The sequence below is a fragment of the Sinocyclocheilus anshuiensis genome, unplaced genomic scaffold (assembly GCF_001515605.1).
Source record: "Sinocyclocheilus anshuiensis isolate Anshui unplaced genomic scaffold, SAMN03320099.WGS_v1.1 scaffold47, whole genome shotgun sequence".
NCBI classification, from domain to species: domain Eukaryota; kingdom Metazoa; phylum Chordata; class Actinopteri; order Cypriniformes; family Cyprinidae; genus Sinocyclocheilus; species Sinocyclocheilus anshuiensis.
In genome coordinates, this window is record NW_015551047.1 from 601,735 (window position 1) to 615,164 (window position 13,430).

The following is a 13,430-nucleotide window of genomic DNA, read 5'->3' on the forward strand; positions in this document are numbered from 1 at the left end:
TGTCATGCCGGGCTGCATAGACGCATTTTGCAGCATTAAGGTTAACGATTAATCGATTAATTGATCGTTAATTTAAACGACGCTCGATCATGGAAATGATCGAAAATTGACATCCCTAATAGAAATACAATAAAAGTTTTTCAGTTAGTGTTTTCAGCTTGTTTATTTTCATATAAAACTATGGCATGCAGTTGCTTCAAACAAAGGTGTAAACATCATTTAATTGTAATCAATAATCGCAATTACAATTTCAAAGGAATAATTGACAATTATGATTTTTGTCATAATCGTGCAGCCCTACATCAGGCTGTGTATGTATGAATTACCACCGTTTTTCCGCGTTTCTCTATTAACAGTGAAGCTGTGGCTTTAATTCCTTTAGAAACAATGATGTTACCAGCTCCTGGTTGAGAAAGATAATGTATCTTTTGAGCGATTAAGCTATTTTATTGATAAAATTGCGGGGCAGCGCTAAAAAGTTTGTGTTACTGAATGTATGTGCGCGCACACAACGTGATCTGTTTGAGTGCATGAACGCGTGTGCGTTAGATACAGTGAAGACAGCGCATTAGTTTAGAACTCTTCTAATTTTTATTTTTTTAAATGTAGAAAATGTGTTAATTTGTGCTAGGCTAAATAATGATAACCTACCAGCAATGTAAAGATGATTTTTTAATATATTAGTATGAGTATTGAGTACATTACAATATAAATGTATTAGAACGAGTACATTATTATTTATGGGCTTAAAAACCAGATGTAAACAATCAGAATATTGTACCTGGTGGGGAGTGCCCAATGTAAACATGAAACATATGCCACTACCTATATTGTACTGTAGTACAGTTATGGAGGCCCTTCATAATGCAGAGGTCAACTGCCTGTTCTGCCAATAGTTAGAATTGGCCCTATAGTATGCCGTGCATATTAAATAGCAGTTTTACTAAATTCTGCTGAGGTGAAATTCAGTGCAGTCCTGTATCATATGTATCGTATCGTGACATATGTATCGTACCGTGACATATGTATCGTAATCGTATCGTGACTTTGCTGGTGATACACAGCCCTAGAACAAACCACGTTTGATGCCATTGAATACCTAGCCTATGACATCAGATGAATTTTCCATTGAGGCAGCAAAACAACTAAACTCTGTTACATCTAACAAACACCCCTTAGTAAGTTCTACCTTGCTTAACACGCTGTATTTTCGGTTTACTTCATACTACCCAATCGTCCTCACATGAGGTAATAAGGTAAAGCAGACTTGCTGCTTGCTATGTAGTCAGTATCGTGGTAAACCGCATAGCAAAGTCACTACCAGGTGAAACTTTTCTGCTGTCGCACTTTGTAAATATATATATTAAAAAAAAACATGCCACCCATCCCTTGTGGGCAAAAAGCGCTTATAAAATGAAGGACTATCCTAGAGACATCTGATGCTGTGATTCAAAACTCACAAGAAAGCAGAAGCAAAGCAAACTTTTGCAACAGGAAAAGAGAGAAAGCAGAGATTACATCGCCTGAAGATGAAGACAGAAGGCCACACACAAAGTGGTCTTGTTCATAACAGTGGTCATCACATGATGTTCAAGAGACTGTTCAGCGTCAACACTCCAGGCTGGCTGGATCACACAGGCTGCATCATATGACCCCGCCTCCATGACTTTACCAGCCCGGACCTCCTCCTCCTCGCATCGGTTCCCAAGTACTCTCTGAAGACTCATGGCAGGCCTGTGTTTATGTTTCAGGTCCTCTTCACTCACATCCCCCTCATAAATACAGTTATTGCTGGTTTGACCTTTGGGGTCAGAGATTCTTTTCTCATGAAACCCACTGCGGCTGCCGAATTAGGGCTCCTTTTCTCAGCTGTTCCTGGAACATGCTTCCATTTACGATGATATGTAATCTTAGCGCTATGAAGTTCAAATGGGCGAGGACATCAGGCTATTTAGCTTAGAGATCAATTCGATTTTAATGAGGGACGGAATAAACTGATATCTAAGAAGAGAATTGCACCTATGAATACTGCCTGTGACTTTATTATAGTTTAACGGCAGTTCATTGTTTCAACAGCCAAATTAGCAAACACGAAGTTCAAGAGCTATAGTTCTAAATCTTACAGCTATTGTTATCTAATAACTATGGCTCCAAGAAGAATGTTCAATTGGTTCCATGGAACCTTTAACACTTTGTGGAAGTGGAAAAAGGTTCTAAGGTGTTCTTTACACTGAGAAAGAAAAAAAAAGTTATTTTAAGAACTGTTGACTGAACCCAAAATGGTTCTTCTATGGCATTGCTGTGAACCCACCACCTTTTGGAAACTTTATTTTTAGTGTAGTTTACTTTGCGTCTTTTGTGTACAAAATAAGTTACAAGCCGACAAGCAAAGCAACTTGTGCACAATATTCTAAGTCTTTTGAAGCCATAGGATAGCTCGGTCTGACAGACACAAATTTAAGTGAATATTATTGCCTTCTACCACAGTTCTCATTCACACTTCCAAATATTCTAGCTTGGCACTATAATGTGACATGAAAAAGTCACTAGTCACAGGCACTATATCTGTAAATATTTTTTAAGTTAATGTGACACTGCCATCTTCCTTTGAGCTCCACATAAGGAAGTCAAACAGGTTTACAAGGACATGGGTGCGAGTAAATAGCAGTTTTGCCATTTTGGGGTGAACTATACCTTTAACTATGATGCCAGATCATGTTAGTCATTCATTCAATAGAAATGAATGGCCAAGATCAGTTGAGGCAGGCGGTTCACTATGGTTTGAACCCCAGCCTTAGTGTGACTAATTCAAGTAAACACACAAGCACTTACCGCTCTCCATCTCATTGCCCTTGTTCTTGGCGGTGGGCGCGTTGCCCATGATTGCAGGCCAGGTATAACAGATCTAAATCGACTTGTCTTGACGCCAACTGTCTTCAGACTCCGTCCCCTTACTGCTCATACGATTTCTGCGTCCGTTGCACTAGCTATGTCTGATCATAACTCGCTGGATCGCAGTACGCTGTCAGACCACATAAAGTCTGGAGGTTGATAGTAGCTGGTTAGTTAGCTAGCGAGCGAGCGCTAGCTAGCTAACAGTAGCTGTCTGGTTGCAGAACTTCGGTTTTGGTAACGTCTCTCAGCTCTCCTGGGTCGGGTCCGGTCCGCTGAAATAGCACTAAGAGCCCGTCTTCTTCTCCTTCTCTCGCTCTGCTAACCCTCAGCGAGGCCCTCGACTTTCCTCTTGAGCGCCACGAGCCCTTGTTTTCACCGTCCGCGCGCGATTCCGGTCGCAGCACGCCGACTTCGCCAAACCTTTTCGGTAGCGTGATCGTTTGCTTGTTTATGTTGATGAAGCAATTCGGTCGTGTGCACTATGTAGCTCGCATAATTCGACAGTCAGACCCCTTCCATTAATCCTCAATGCACAGCTACAGGGAACTCCTGCTTCAGCGAGACCTACGCGATGCCTATTGGCCGTTACGCTTGTGACGCGCTAGCAGAGCGCGCAGCTGATTGGACAAGAGCTCAGTAATCCAACGCAGGGAGAGCGATGATTGGCCAAACACTATCAGTCTGCAGGATGTTATCCCACCTCCGCAAATTGACAAATAACGTAATCTATTTTCATTTTATTAACACAGGTTTCTCTGTTTCGCGTTCCGTCTTTGTAAGCGGGCGCGGTGTTTTGCTTTCTCAATACAGAATCGGTTTCATTCATAATCCTTTGATGGTCCTCAGCGGTGTGTTTGTTAGCGAAATGGCCGCGCAAGCCCCTCCCCCTGGACTAATCCGTGATAGGCTGTATGACGTCAAGACGGTCTATTTTTAGAAAGTTGGTCAGAATTTGAAAACGCGAACACCCTACGTCTATGGAATATTAAAACGAGGTCTGTCTTCTGCAAAACAACCACGCTGAGGTCATATACGCAGGTATAAGCATTGCATTTTGGCAAATAATGCGCTTGCTCGGTTGCAACGGATTTGTCTTGCAGGACACGGAAAACGAGCCCTAACCAACGCAGTTGTGGGATGCACATGTACGAGCAGGTTGCATGCTTTACTGTGCATAGCAACCGCAAATGCATTAATAATGCCGTGCAAGAACACGAAGAGCAAAACCCACAATGTGACACTAAATTAAACACCGATTAAAAAAAAAAAGACGCTACTTTGAGGTCTTGTCACAGATGCTGCAATAGCCCATGTTGCCAAGCAACAAGCAAGCGGCTTGTGTCACTCCAAACATGGTGAACTCCTGCATAATGCAACACAACAGCTTTTTTTATGAATGAAAAGGCTGCACAGCTGCATCCACTCTGTGCACAACGCAAATCAAAGTAAAACAACTTCAATGACCATTATCACGTAACAAAACATTTATTTCATTGAGAACTGGCATACAAAAAAGACAGATTTATATATACACACAATATAATAAAGTCCCACCTACAAAAATATTGTCTGCTGCAACCTTTTACACAATTTTTCTGATGGCGTCTGCTAAATGAATAATGCATTTGACATCTTATCTGCTGAGCTGATCTTCCATCCCCTTTCGGTTTGAGAAAGGATCAGTTTTGGATCAAAAGGTTGATGGCATTAGATGCAGCACATCCTAATACCTAAATCATGTCTTAGATTCATGACTCACCAGCTCTCCATTCACGTTTCGAACTGGAAAGCAAACATGTTTATTGCATACCGGAGGATTTGCCATATTCTGCACACCACTGGTTTGTTTCGAATAGGTGACGACTGTAAGAAATTAGATTAATTAGATTCATTTTTATTTCTGATGTGTTTGAATAATCCCGTCTCTCCTCCACAGTGTCCAGATTGACCTGAGCTCACGGATGAGCCTTGAGATGTGAGGACTATTCACAGGAGCCTGCGTCACTACAAACAGTCCATGGAGTTGTCTGGCAGCAGGCCGAGTGGAGGTGCTTTTCCCGGAGTGCAGGATGGGGGCAGCATGCTGTTGGGTGCAGGGTCCACGTTCTCTGAATCCTCCATTTTCTCAGCACATCCCTCCCAGTTGATGTGAAATCTGGTTACACGTGGGTTGGAAGCCAGAATGTTCCTCTGGAGCTGAAAGCAAGCAGATAAAAAGGGCTTTGAATACACACTTTAATTTTACAGGGATGCAAATTCATCAGGGATGAAAAAAGTGACAACAACACAACACCCCCTAGGGAAAAGTTGTAAAATATATCTTCAAAATGTTTTATTTACAATCAATTTTAGCATGTTGTCTCTGGCCACATTCACGCTTTTGTTTTTATGGAATCCATTCCATGTTTATGAAAGCTTGTTTCTGCCACAAAAAAAATAACAAAAATAAAGGTAATTGCAACATTTTATCTGACGTTTTTCATGCAATTCTGAGAAGTCAGAAATGTGAGATATAAACTTACAATTGCAATACAAAAGTTCGAATTGTGGGATAAAAAGTCACAATTACCTTTTTAATTTATTTCTTTTTTTATTTTATTCTGTGGCGAAAACAAGATTCTATAAATTGTAACTATAAAATAATAATAAAAATTAATAAATAATAATTGTTATTATTATTTTTTATTTTATTACATTTCATAAATTAAACCAATATAGAATTTAAAAATTCACACTGTTGTTTTCAATGCAACTCTTTCAATATTACAATACAATAATAATGAAAATGATTATTAGTAGTAGTAGTAGTATATTAGTATTAAATTACGTAAATTAAACAAAGAAATATTACTATAGTAATAATAATACCTTTGTTATACAAATATATATTTATTTATTTTACAAAATGTTATTTTGTTAATTGAAATCCTAAAGCACTGTGACTTACGGCAGCGGTTCTCAATTCCAGTCCTCGCGTAACCCCGCTCTGCATATTTCACGTCTCACTTTGTTAACACACCTGATTCAGATCATCATCTCGTTAGAAGTGAGCTCCGTGCATGAACTGTGTTCCGACTGACATGGTCCCTACACAGTGTCCATTGCTCCCTACTCCCTGAGCAGGGGAAATCCGTTGAAGTTTACTTCACTTCGGAATATTCATTTACAGATTTGCGCTGCGCCGCTGCCTGCAGCGTCTTCACACACATACGAAACTTACTAGAGAAGCGTGAAGTGGGACATAATATACCTCTGTAAATAAATACAATTTAAATTCACGTCTCGCACACTTAAATGCCCTTTGTATGGAACATATACGCTCCCTTCAAACTGGAATCATGGAGGAATATCCGGTAATGTCCACTTCGCAGGGCACTTACAGTCAAATATAACAAACGTCTGAAGCAATAAGAGAAACATACAAAATGTGCAGAGCGGGTTACGCGAGGACTGGAATTGAGAACCGCTGACTTACACGGTAACCCTCATAATAGTCCACACCTTTTTTGCACCATTTTTATTAGAATTGCTACTAAGGAGTGATATTATGCACTACTCAAATGAACTACAGTTGTACATTTGACATGTTTTATTCAGATAAAACTGAAGATACCTCTTAATAAAACTATTAAAACCCAATGAAATGGCTTTACGAGTACAGTGTTCATTCTTGTATTGCCGTACACCATATGAAAGAGCAAGTTGGGGCCAGATATATTGAAGAACTCATCTGTTTTTAAAATAACCAATGGCCTTTAGTTTACATAGCAGCCATTCATTTTCTACTTGATATTGGTTGTCCAAAACAGGTGTTATTAAAGTCAACAGTCTTTTCTTTCCTATTATGACATACACTACCGGTCAAAAGTTTGGGATCAGAACGATTTTTTGTTTTTACAGTAGTTTCTTATGCTCATCAAGGCTGCATTTATTTGATCAAAAATACAGGAAAAAATTTAATATTGTGAAATATTATGATGATGTGTTCTTTTTAACATTTTATTCATCAAAGAATCCTGAAAAAAGTATCGGTTTCCAAAAAAATATTTGGCAGCACAACTGTTGCCAACATAATTCTAATAATAAATCAGCATATTAGAATGATTTCTGAAGGATCATGTGACACTTCATACTGGAGTAATGGCTGATGGAAATTCAGCTTTGAACACAGAAATAAATGATATTTTAAAGGATATTAAAATAGAAACCAGTATTTTATATTGTAATAACATTTTGCAAAATTACTGTTTTTTCTGTATTTCTGATCAAATAAATGCAGCCTTGATGAGCAGAAGATTCTTTTTAAAAAACATTACAAGTCTTACTGATCCCAAACTTTTGAACGGTAGTGTATATCCAAGCTAAATGGCTTATTGAGTGAGATTTTTTTCCCCCATTTATCAGGGATTGATTAGATCATAGAAAAGTGGCCATTGCAAGCTAAACAGAAGCAGATCAGAGTGCAAGTGTGCAGTCAGTTGTGGAGTGACAGGTTGCTGGAGAAAAGGGATTAAAACATGTCTGGCCATTGGACAACCTTACACTAATGTTTTTGATTAAAGTTTACAAGGGCACATGAATTAAAAAAAAAAACAAGGAGGTTCAAGGATAAATCAATTACCATAAATACTGCAACATTCCATTACATTTACACATTTTAGTTCCAAAGGTGAGGAACTATCTTATTCTAAACTATTTTTGGACAACCATTTATAGTGAACTTGTCAGTGAAAAATGAGATGATATTTTTTGGTTTCATTTTTGTTATGTATATTTCCTATAGCTAGAACACAGATGGATGAAAAGCTGCAAAACTCTAGAGTGTAAGAAACATGTTGACATACCTGTCCGTAGTCAGGTTTGAGGGGCGGATTCTCACGAAGCTCAGTGTCTGTGTACTCATTGTTAACATAGTAGCCAATACGTATGAACTCCTGTCCTCTGTATGTGCATGTGATCAGAACAACAGTGACACCCACAGCATCACTCTCAGGTATTAGGGCGGTGTTTGGAGCATCTGCCTGTTGCATGAAAGACAAAAATACCATAACAGAAAGTAATGAGGGAAAGAAAAGTATTACTTTGAATACGTGCATGACTCTAACTGGGTGTAACTGTAGGATAAGTGCAATAATTAGCTTTCTGTGTGTACATTTAATATAGGATAACATTACAGGAATAGTTATCCTATATTAAATGTACACACATAGGACACAAATAGGAATAACCTATAAACCACACTCATGTAGTTTCAAATGTTCAACACACAAAAAAAATGTTTACTCATGTTCTGCTAGCTAAATCTACTTTTGTGTTGCACAGAAGAAAGTTAGGCAGGTTCACATGAATGAGTTAATTTACCATTTTTAATGAACTACCCCTTTAATTGGAGTCATTTCATTATATTTTAATAAGAGTTTTGAGTCCTGAAAATTTACAGGTGCGGTTGTCACTCCCATAAATAACCGAAATATGTGAATGCAGCCGTATGAATAACTCAAATACAGGACTGACAACTTTACTCTGCTGCTGTGTGACAACATGTAATCTTTATAAATAATCTCAATTATAGTTGTGGTGAGATTGTAGCTATAAAAGTACTGATGAAATGCAAAAAAGAAGTTACATTAAGCAGACGCAACACTTTGAAAATAGCTAATTTATACCTTATTTGTGTTATTTACAAAGTAGAATTGTCTTAGAATATATTTTAAAGGGGTCATATGATGCTGCTAAAAAGAACATTATTTTGTGTATTTGGTGTAATGAAATATGTTTGTGGTTTAAAGTAAAAAAAAACACATTATTTTCCACATACTGTACATTATTGTTTCTCCTCTATGCCCCGCCTTTTTGAAATGCATTCATTTTTACAAAGCTCATGTGCTCTGATTGGCCAGCTATCCAGTGCGTTGTGATTGGCCGAATATCTCAAGCGTGTGACAAAAATGTTACGCCCCTTACCATACTATGATGCAGTGTCCGGCCGGAGCGACGAGACAAAAACATTAAAGGGGTCATATGATGCGATTTCAAGTTTTCCTTTCTCTTTGGAGTGTTACATCAGTGGCAAATCCTTTAAATATAAAAACATACTTCCAGACTGTGAGTCAGAACAGCCAGACTGTCCTTGCAAAGTTGACTGCCCCACTTTATAGAAACAGCCTTTGTGCCACAGACGAATTGTAAGCTACTCTCCCAGGAAACAGTCCTCCATAAATCTGAATATTTGGGTTGAAGTGTTCTGGAACAGTGTTGTAAATACAACTTAACCACTGATTTCTAGTCGTGTCCTCTTTTGGAAGGCCAAACAAAGTAGTTTCGCTTTCACAACGAAACACACAGCGCCTTCACGACAAGGCAGCGGCGGCAACAACAATACTACAGCGAGAATAAAAGTTACGCCTTTTTCTTTGCGTGAACATTTGGGCAGCGTTATGCAAATCTTCCCACATTGTGACGTAGACATGTGGGGCGTTAGAACGAGCCGTTTTAAGTAGGTGTGGTTGACTCTTAACTTTTATAAAGAATATCTCTTTGGATTTGAGACTTTAGTCTTTGCAACTTTACAGATCTTCTTTATGCACCAAGAGCTTGTAACACTTCAAAGCGAAAGGAAAAATTGAAATTACATCATATGACCCCTTTAAGTCGAATGCAAAGCATTGCGTTTTTACTGTTGATAATGATAATCTGTGTTATGATCTCACCTGAAACACAAACATATGTCGGCCTGCAGGAACTGGACCAACCAGGACGGAGTCAAGAGTCTGATCATGCTCTTCACTTTCTGCTGAGCCCACGTAAATAATCTTCCATTCAAGATCTATAACAGAGAAAACAAATACATGTCTATGCAAAAGATCAGACTGTCCCACACAATGTGTAATTACAACAATTTTTTTCTTCAACTATTCAGAAAAAAACAAAAACACTATAACATACACTACTGGCCAAAAGTTTTAAATAATTAAGATTTGTAATGTTTTTGAAAGAAGACGTCATGTTGAAAAGTTTTTTTCAGCGTAATTTATTTGTGGAAAACAAAATACACTACCATTCACAAGGTTGGGGTAAGTCCAGTTTAAAAAAAAAAATCAAAACAAAGAAATGTATACTTTTATTCAGCAAGGACACATTAAATTAAATTGCATATAACTGACATTTATGATGTTAAAGAAATTATGTTCTTTTAAACTTCCTATTCATCAAAGAATAAGAATATATAATATATATAAAAAATATATACTGATTCCCAAAAATATATATTAAGCAGCAAAAATGTTTTCAACACAATAATGAGAAATGTTTCTTGAGCAACAAATCAGCATATTAAAATGATTTCTGAAGGATCATGTGACACTGAAGACTGGAGAAATGATGCTGAAAATTCAGTTTTGCATCACAGGAATACATTAAAATTGAAAATCTATTCAAATAGAAATATGGCTGCACAATAAATCGCATCTGAAATTGAATGCGCATCTTGTCAGTAAAGCCGGTTCTGTAATCAGAACATATATGATCGTGGTTTTGCACAGCTTGCCAGTGAACAACGGCTCTGTGTGTAGTAAATGCTGCTTCATGTGAAAGCACGTACATTAGTGTTGTCACGGTACCAACATTTCAGTATTCGGTACCAATACCAGTGAAAATCCACGGTTCTCTGTACCAAAGCAAAACATGCTAAAAAATTTTTTTACTATACTTTCATTTAATCCAAACTGTGTACATATTTAATTTTAAAGGGCTTTTGAAAACCTAGAGTTATTCAGCCAAGAATAACAACTAAGTTAGCTAAAAAAAAAAAAAAAAACAAAACTGCTTTTCTGACTGATATGACACAAACAATGTTAACCATTTGTACCCTCTCTAACACGCATATTTTAGATTCACAATTCATTTAAAAGCCTCTGGTGTGTAAAAATAGTAAATATCATCATGTCCTCCTGTTTTTCTTTACCCTAACAAAAGTTATAGGAGCATTAATAGTTAATAAAGAAACTTAATTCTAATGCTCATTATATTAGCGTTAGCCACGCTTATGCTAACGATTAACTACTCCAATAACAGCAATGTTCATTTCAATCTGACATTCAAATTAAAATACTGAATGATATTCATAACAGAAGCAGTGTTTCCCACAGACTTGCACTCTATTTGTGGCGGCATATATATGCAAATTCATTCTCTTGCAGCAGGAGGCGCTTGTAAACCGGGAGGGATAGAGGTTTCCCCGGTAACGGCTGTAATCAAATAAGCGCTGTGCTGACAAACGCTGCTTTATCAGGCATTACAGGCCAGATGAAATGAAAATGACATCCATAATTTTCTGAAGACAGTCGGTTTCCTTCAGAAATACAGTGATATAAAAACACCCGCACCGGGTTTCGACGTTGACATGTGCAGTGCTCATGTTTACTCACCGAAGTCAAAGCCTTTTGGAAAATCTATTTGTGGCAGTCAGTTTTGATATTGTGGCGAGCAGCCACAAATAAATAAGTGTATGGGAAGCACTGAGAAGATCTAAATATTAAAAATGTAAATGAAACTTACCTGCTTGAACTCTTTCATTTGATCTGGGTGTCTGTCTTTAAAGTGTTTTGTTAGTTTGATGCGTTTCCTCATTTTGATTTGCTTTTATGAAGAGAACGCATCTGCGCACCTTTCGGATAGCTCATCAAGAACCGGGTTGACCAGGTACTCGGTACCACCGGTACTTAAGAAAACCTGGTACCGTAACGTTTTCATCTTTTTACACTAACGCACATGATGGAAATTTACTGCTGATTACAGAACCGGCTTTACTGACAAGAATCGCATTAAATATCGCATGTGATTTATCCTGCAGCCCTAATAGAAAACACTTATTTTTAATTCTAATAATATTTTACAACATTACTGTTTTTACTGTATTTTTTATTAAATAAAAATGCATGCTTGGTTGCATGACTAGTAGTAGTGTATGATTTTCTTGGAATTAAAAGTGCAGATTTAACATTTTACATTTCCTTTTCTAGTACTGGGTCACACAGGTAAGCAAAGTGATCTGACTGTATTTATGTACATTTCATCAGGATGTTTCTTGTATTTGATAAATCTACACTGTTGTTCAGAGATCAACTTTAACAAAAATTTTACAGAAATATTAACGTTTCTACATGGCAACCCTGTAGCACAGTGGAATTAGAGTAATGCATTGCATTTACTAATTTGTGACCCTGGAGCACAAAACCAGTATATTTGTAGCAATAGCCAACAATACATTGTATGGGTCAAAATTATAGATTTTTTTTTTTTATGCCAAAAATCATTAGGATATTAAGTAAAGATCATATTTTGTAAATGGCCTACCGTAAATATCTCAAAACTTGAACTTGAAAACTCCAGGGTCACATTTGATAGATTTTAATAAATAATATCGTCAATATGTATTACTGCAGTTAATTATTTGCAAAGATTTTTTTTTTTTAGAAATACACACAATAGAAAACGACAAAACGAAGAGAGACGATTAGCTTTGGTGTTAACTGAGAAGCACAAAGGAAAAGTTACAGCTCAGCTTCCTCGCGCGCTTCAATCACCCGCCATTCTGACGTCATCTGGAGGAGTTAGCGCGTTAGCTAGCAAAGCTAATGAATAAGGAGAAAATACACCAAAACTCAATTAAACATAATACTCACCTTCGGGAAGATCCTCCATGCACTCAAACGTTACTTCGAATTGAAACGGGTTTCCAAATGGACTCGGGTTGTCCAGGACAGCTACATTTAGCACTTGCACTTTTGCCATAGCTCTAACGTTACTGTAGTAACAAGGAAATTGACACAGTTTACCCCCAAAACAATGCAAGACCGATAAACCGAGAACAAATTCAAATACTCAGCTGACGTTTCAAGTAAAACTCTTAGAAGGTTTGGTTTCACTTCTTAGCTTGCGAGCTATTAGTCCGATACCGCAGACTATACTGTTAAAGCAGGAGAATAGAGAAGTCTAGGTTGCTTCTCCTCCCAAATTAAAAGGAAAAAGAATTCAAAATATGACCTAAAGTAACGTATAGACGTAAAACAAATATTATTTCACGAAACCCGTTACTTAAACTGACAGACAATACAAGCAGCGTTGTCTCCCGCCAGAGCTTTCAGACAGCTCCAGTACGCATCACGGAAAGCGGATTGGTTTGTGCGCTGATTGGCCAGTAAATCTAAAGTCCCGGATTCTGCGGACGATGATTGGACGGCAGTGACAGCTGTTATATGGACGAGCCCTCCTCTGGGTTTGATTGGCTGCATCATCTTTCCTAGCTAAAGTTTAGTTCAGCGGTTGAATGTGTAGTTTATATTATGGTTTTAAAAATATAGAATTATATTTTACTGTTAACTGGGTAGATAGTAGTAAGAAAGCCTATTGGGTAGAAAAAAAGAAAATCAGTTGCTGAGTCTTTCAGACGCATATGAACCAGCAAAAGAGTTTTTTTTATTTTTTATGAATTGTGAATTAAATCTGAATTGTGAAAGACGCCAGAAAAATCACTG

The 13,430-nt window shown here is 37.6% G+C and overlaps 2 protein-coding genes across 3 annotated transcripts in view; both read right to left on the reverse strand.

Moving 5' to 3' along the window:
* Positions 1-3,596, reverse strand: part of LOC107661836 (cAMP-dependent protein kinase catalytic subunit alpha-like) — a 23,053-nt gene extending 19,457 nt beyond the window's left edge. The window contains exon 1 of the mRNA XM_016451611.1: positions 2,833-3,596. Within this exon, the coding sequence (XP_016307097.1) occupies positions 2,833-2,881 (49 nt within the window). The 5' untranslated portion in view covers positions 2,882-3,596. The remainder of the gene's footprint in view (positions 1-2,832) is intronic.
* A 1,199-nt stretch (positions 3,597-4,795) lies between these two features.
* LOC107661845 (histone chaperone asf1b-A) lies at positions 4,796-13,080 on the reverse strand. Of its 2 annotated transcripts, XM_016451626.1 has the most exons (5): positions 12,787-13,080; positions 12,579-12,700; positions 9,606-9,721; positions 7,740-7,916; positions 4,796-5,091 (listed from the first exon to the last, which is right to left on the reverse strand). In XM_016451626.1, the coding sequence occupies exons 2-5, from the start codon at positions 12,685-12,687 to the stop codon at positions 4,900-4,902; spliced, it is 594 nt and encodes a 197-aa protein (XP_016307112.1). In that variant the 5' UTR covers positions 12,688-12,700; positions 12,787-13,080; the 3' UTR covers positions 4,796-4,899. The 2 variants fall into 2 exon arrangements, with proteins under 2 accessions (XP_016307112.1, XP_016307111.1); XM_016451625.1 differs by having other exon boundaries at positions 12,579-13,080.
* Between the last annotated feature and the right edge of the window lie 350 nt (positions 13,081-13,430).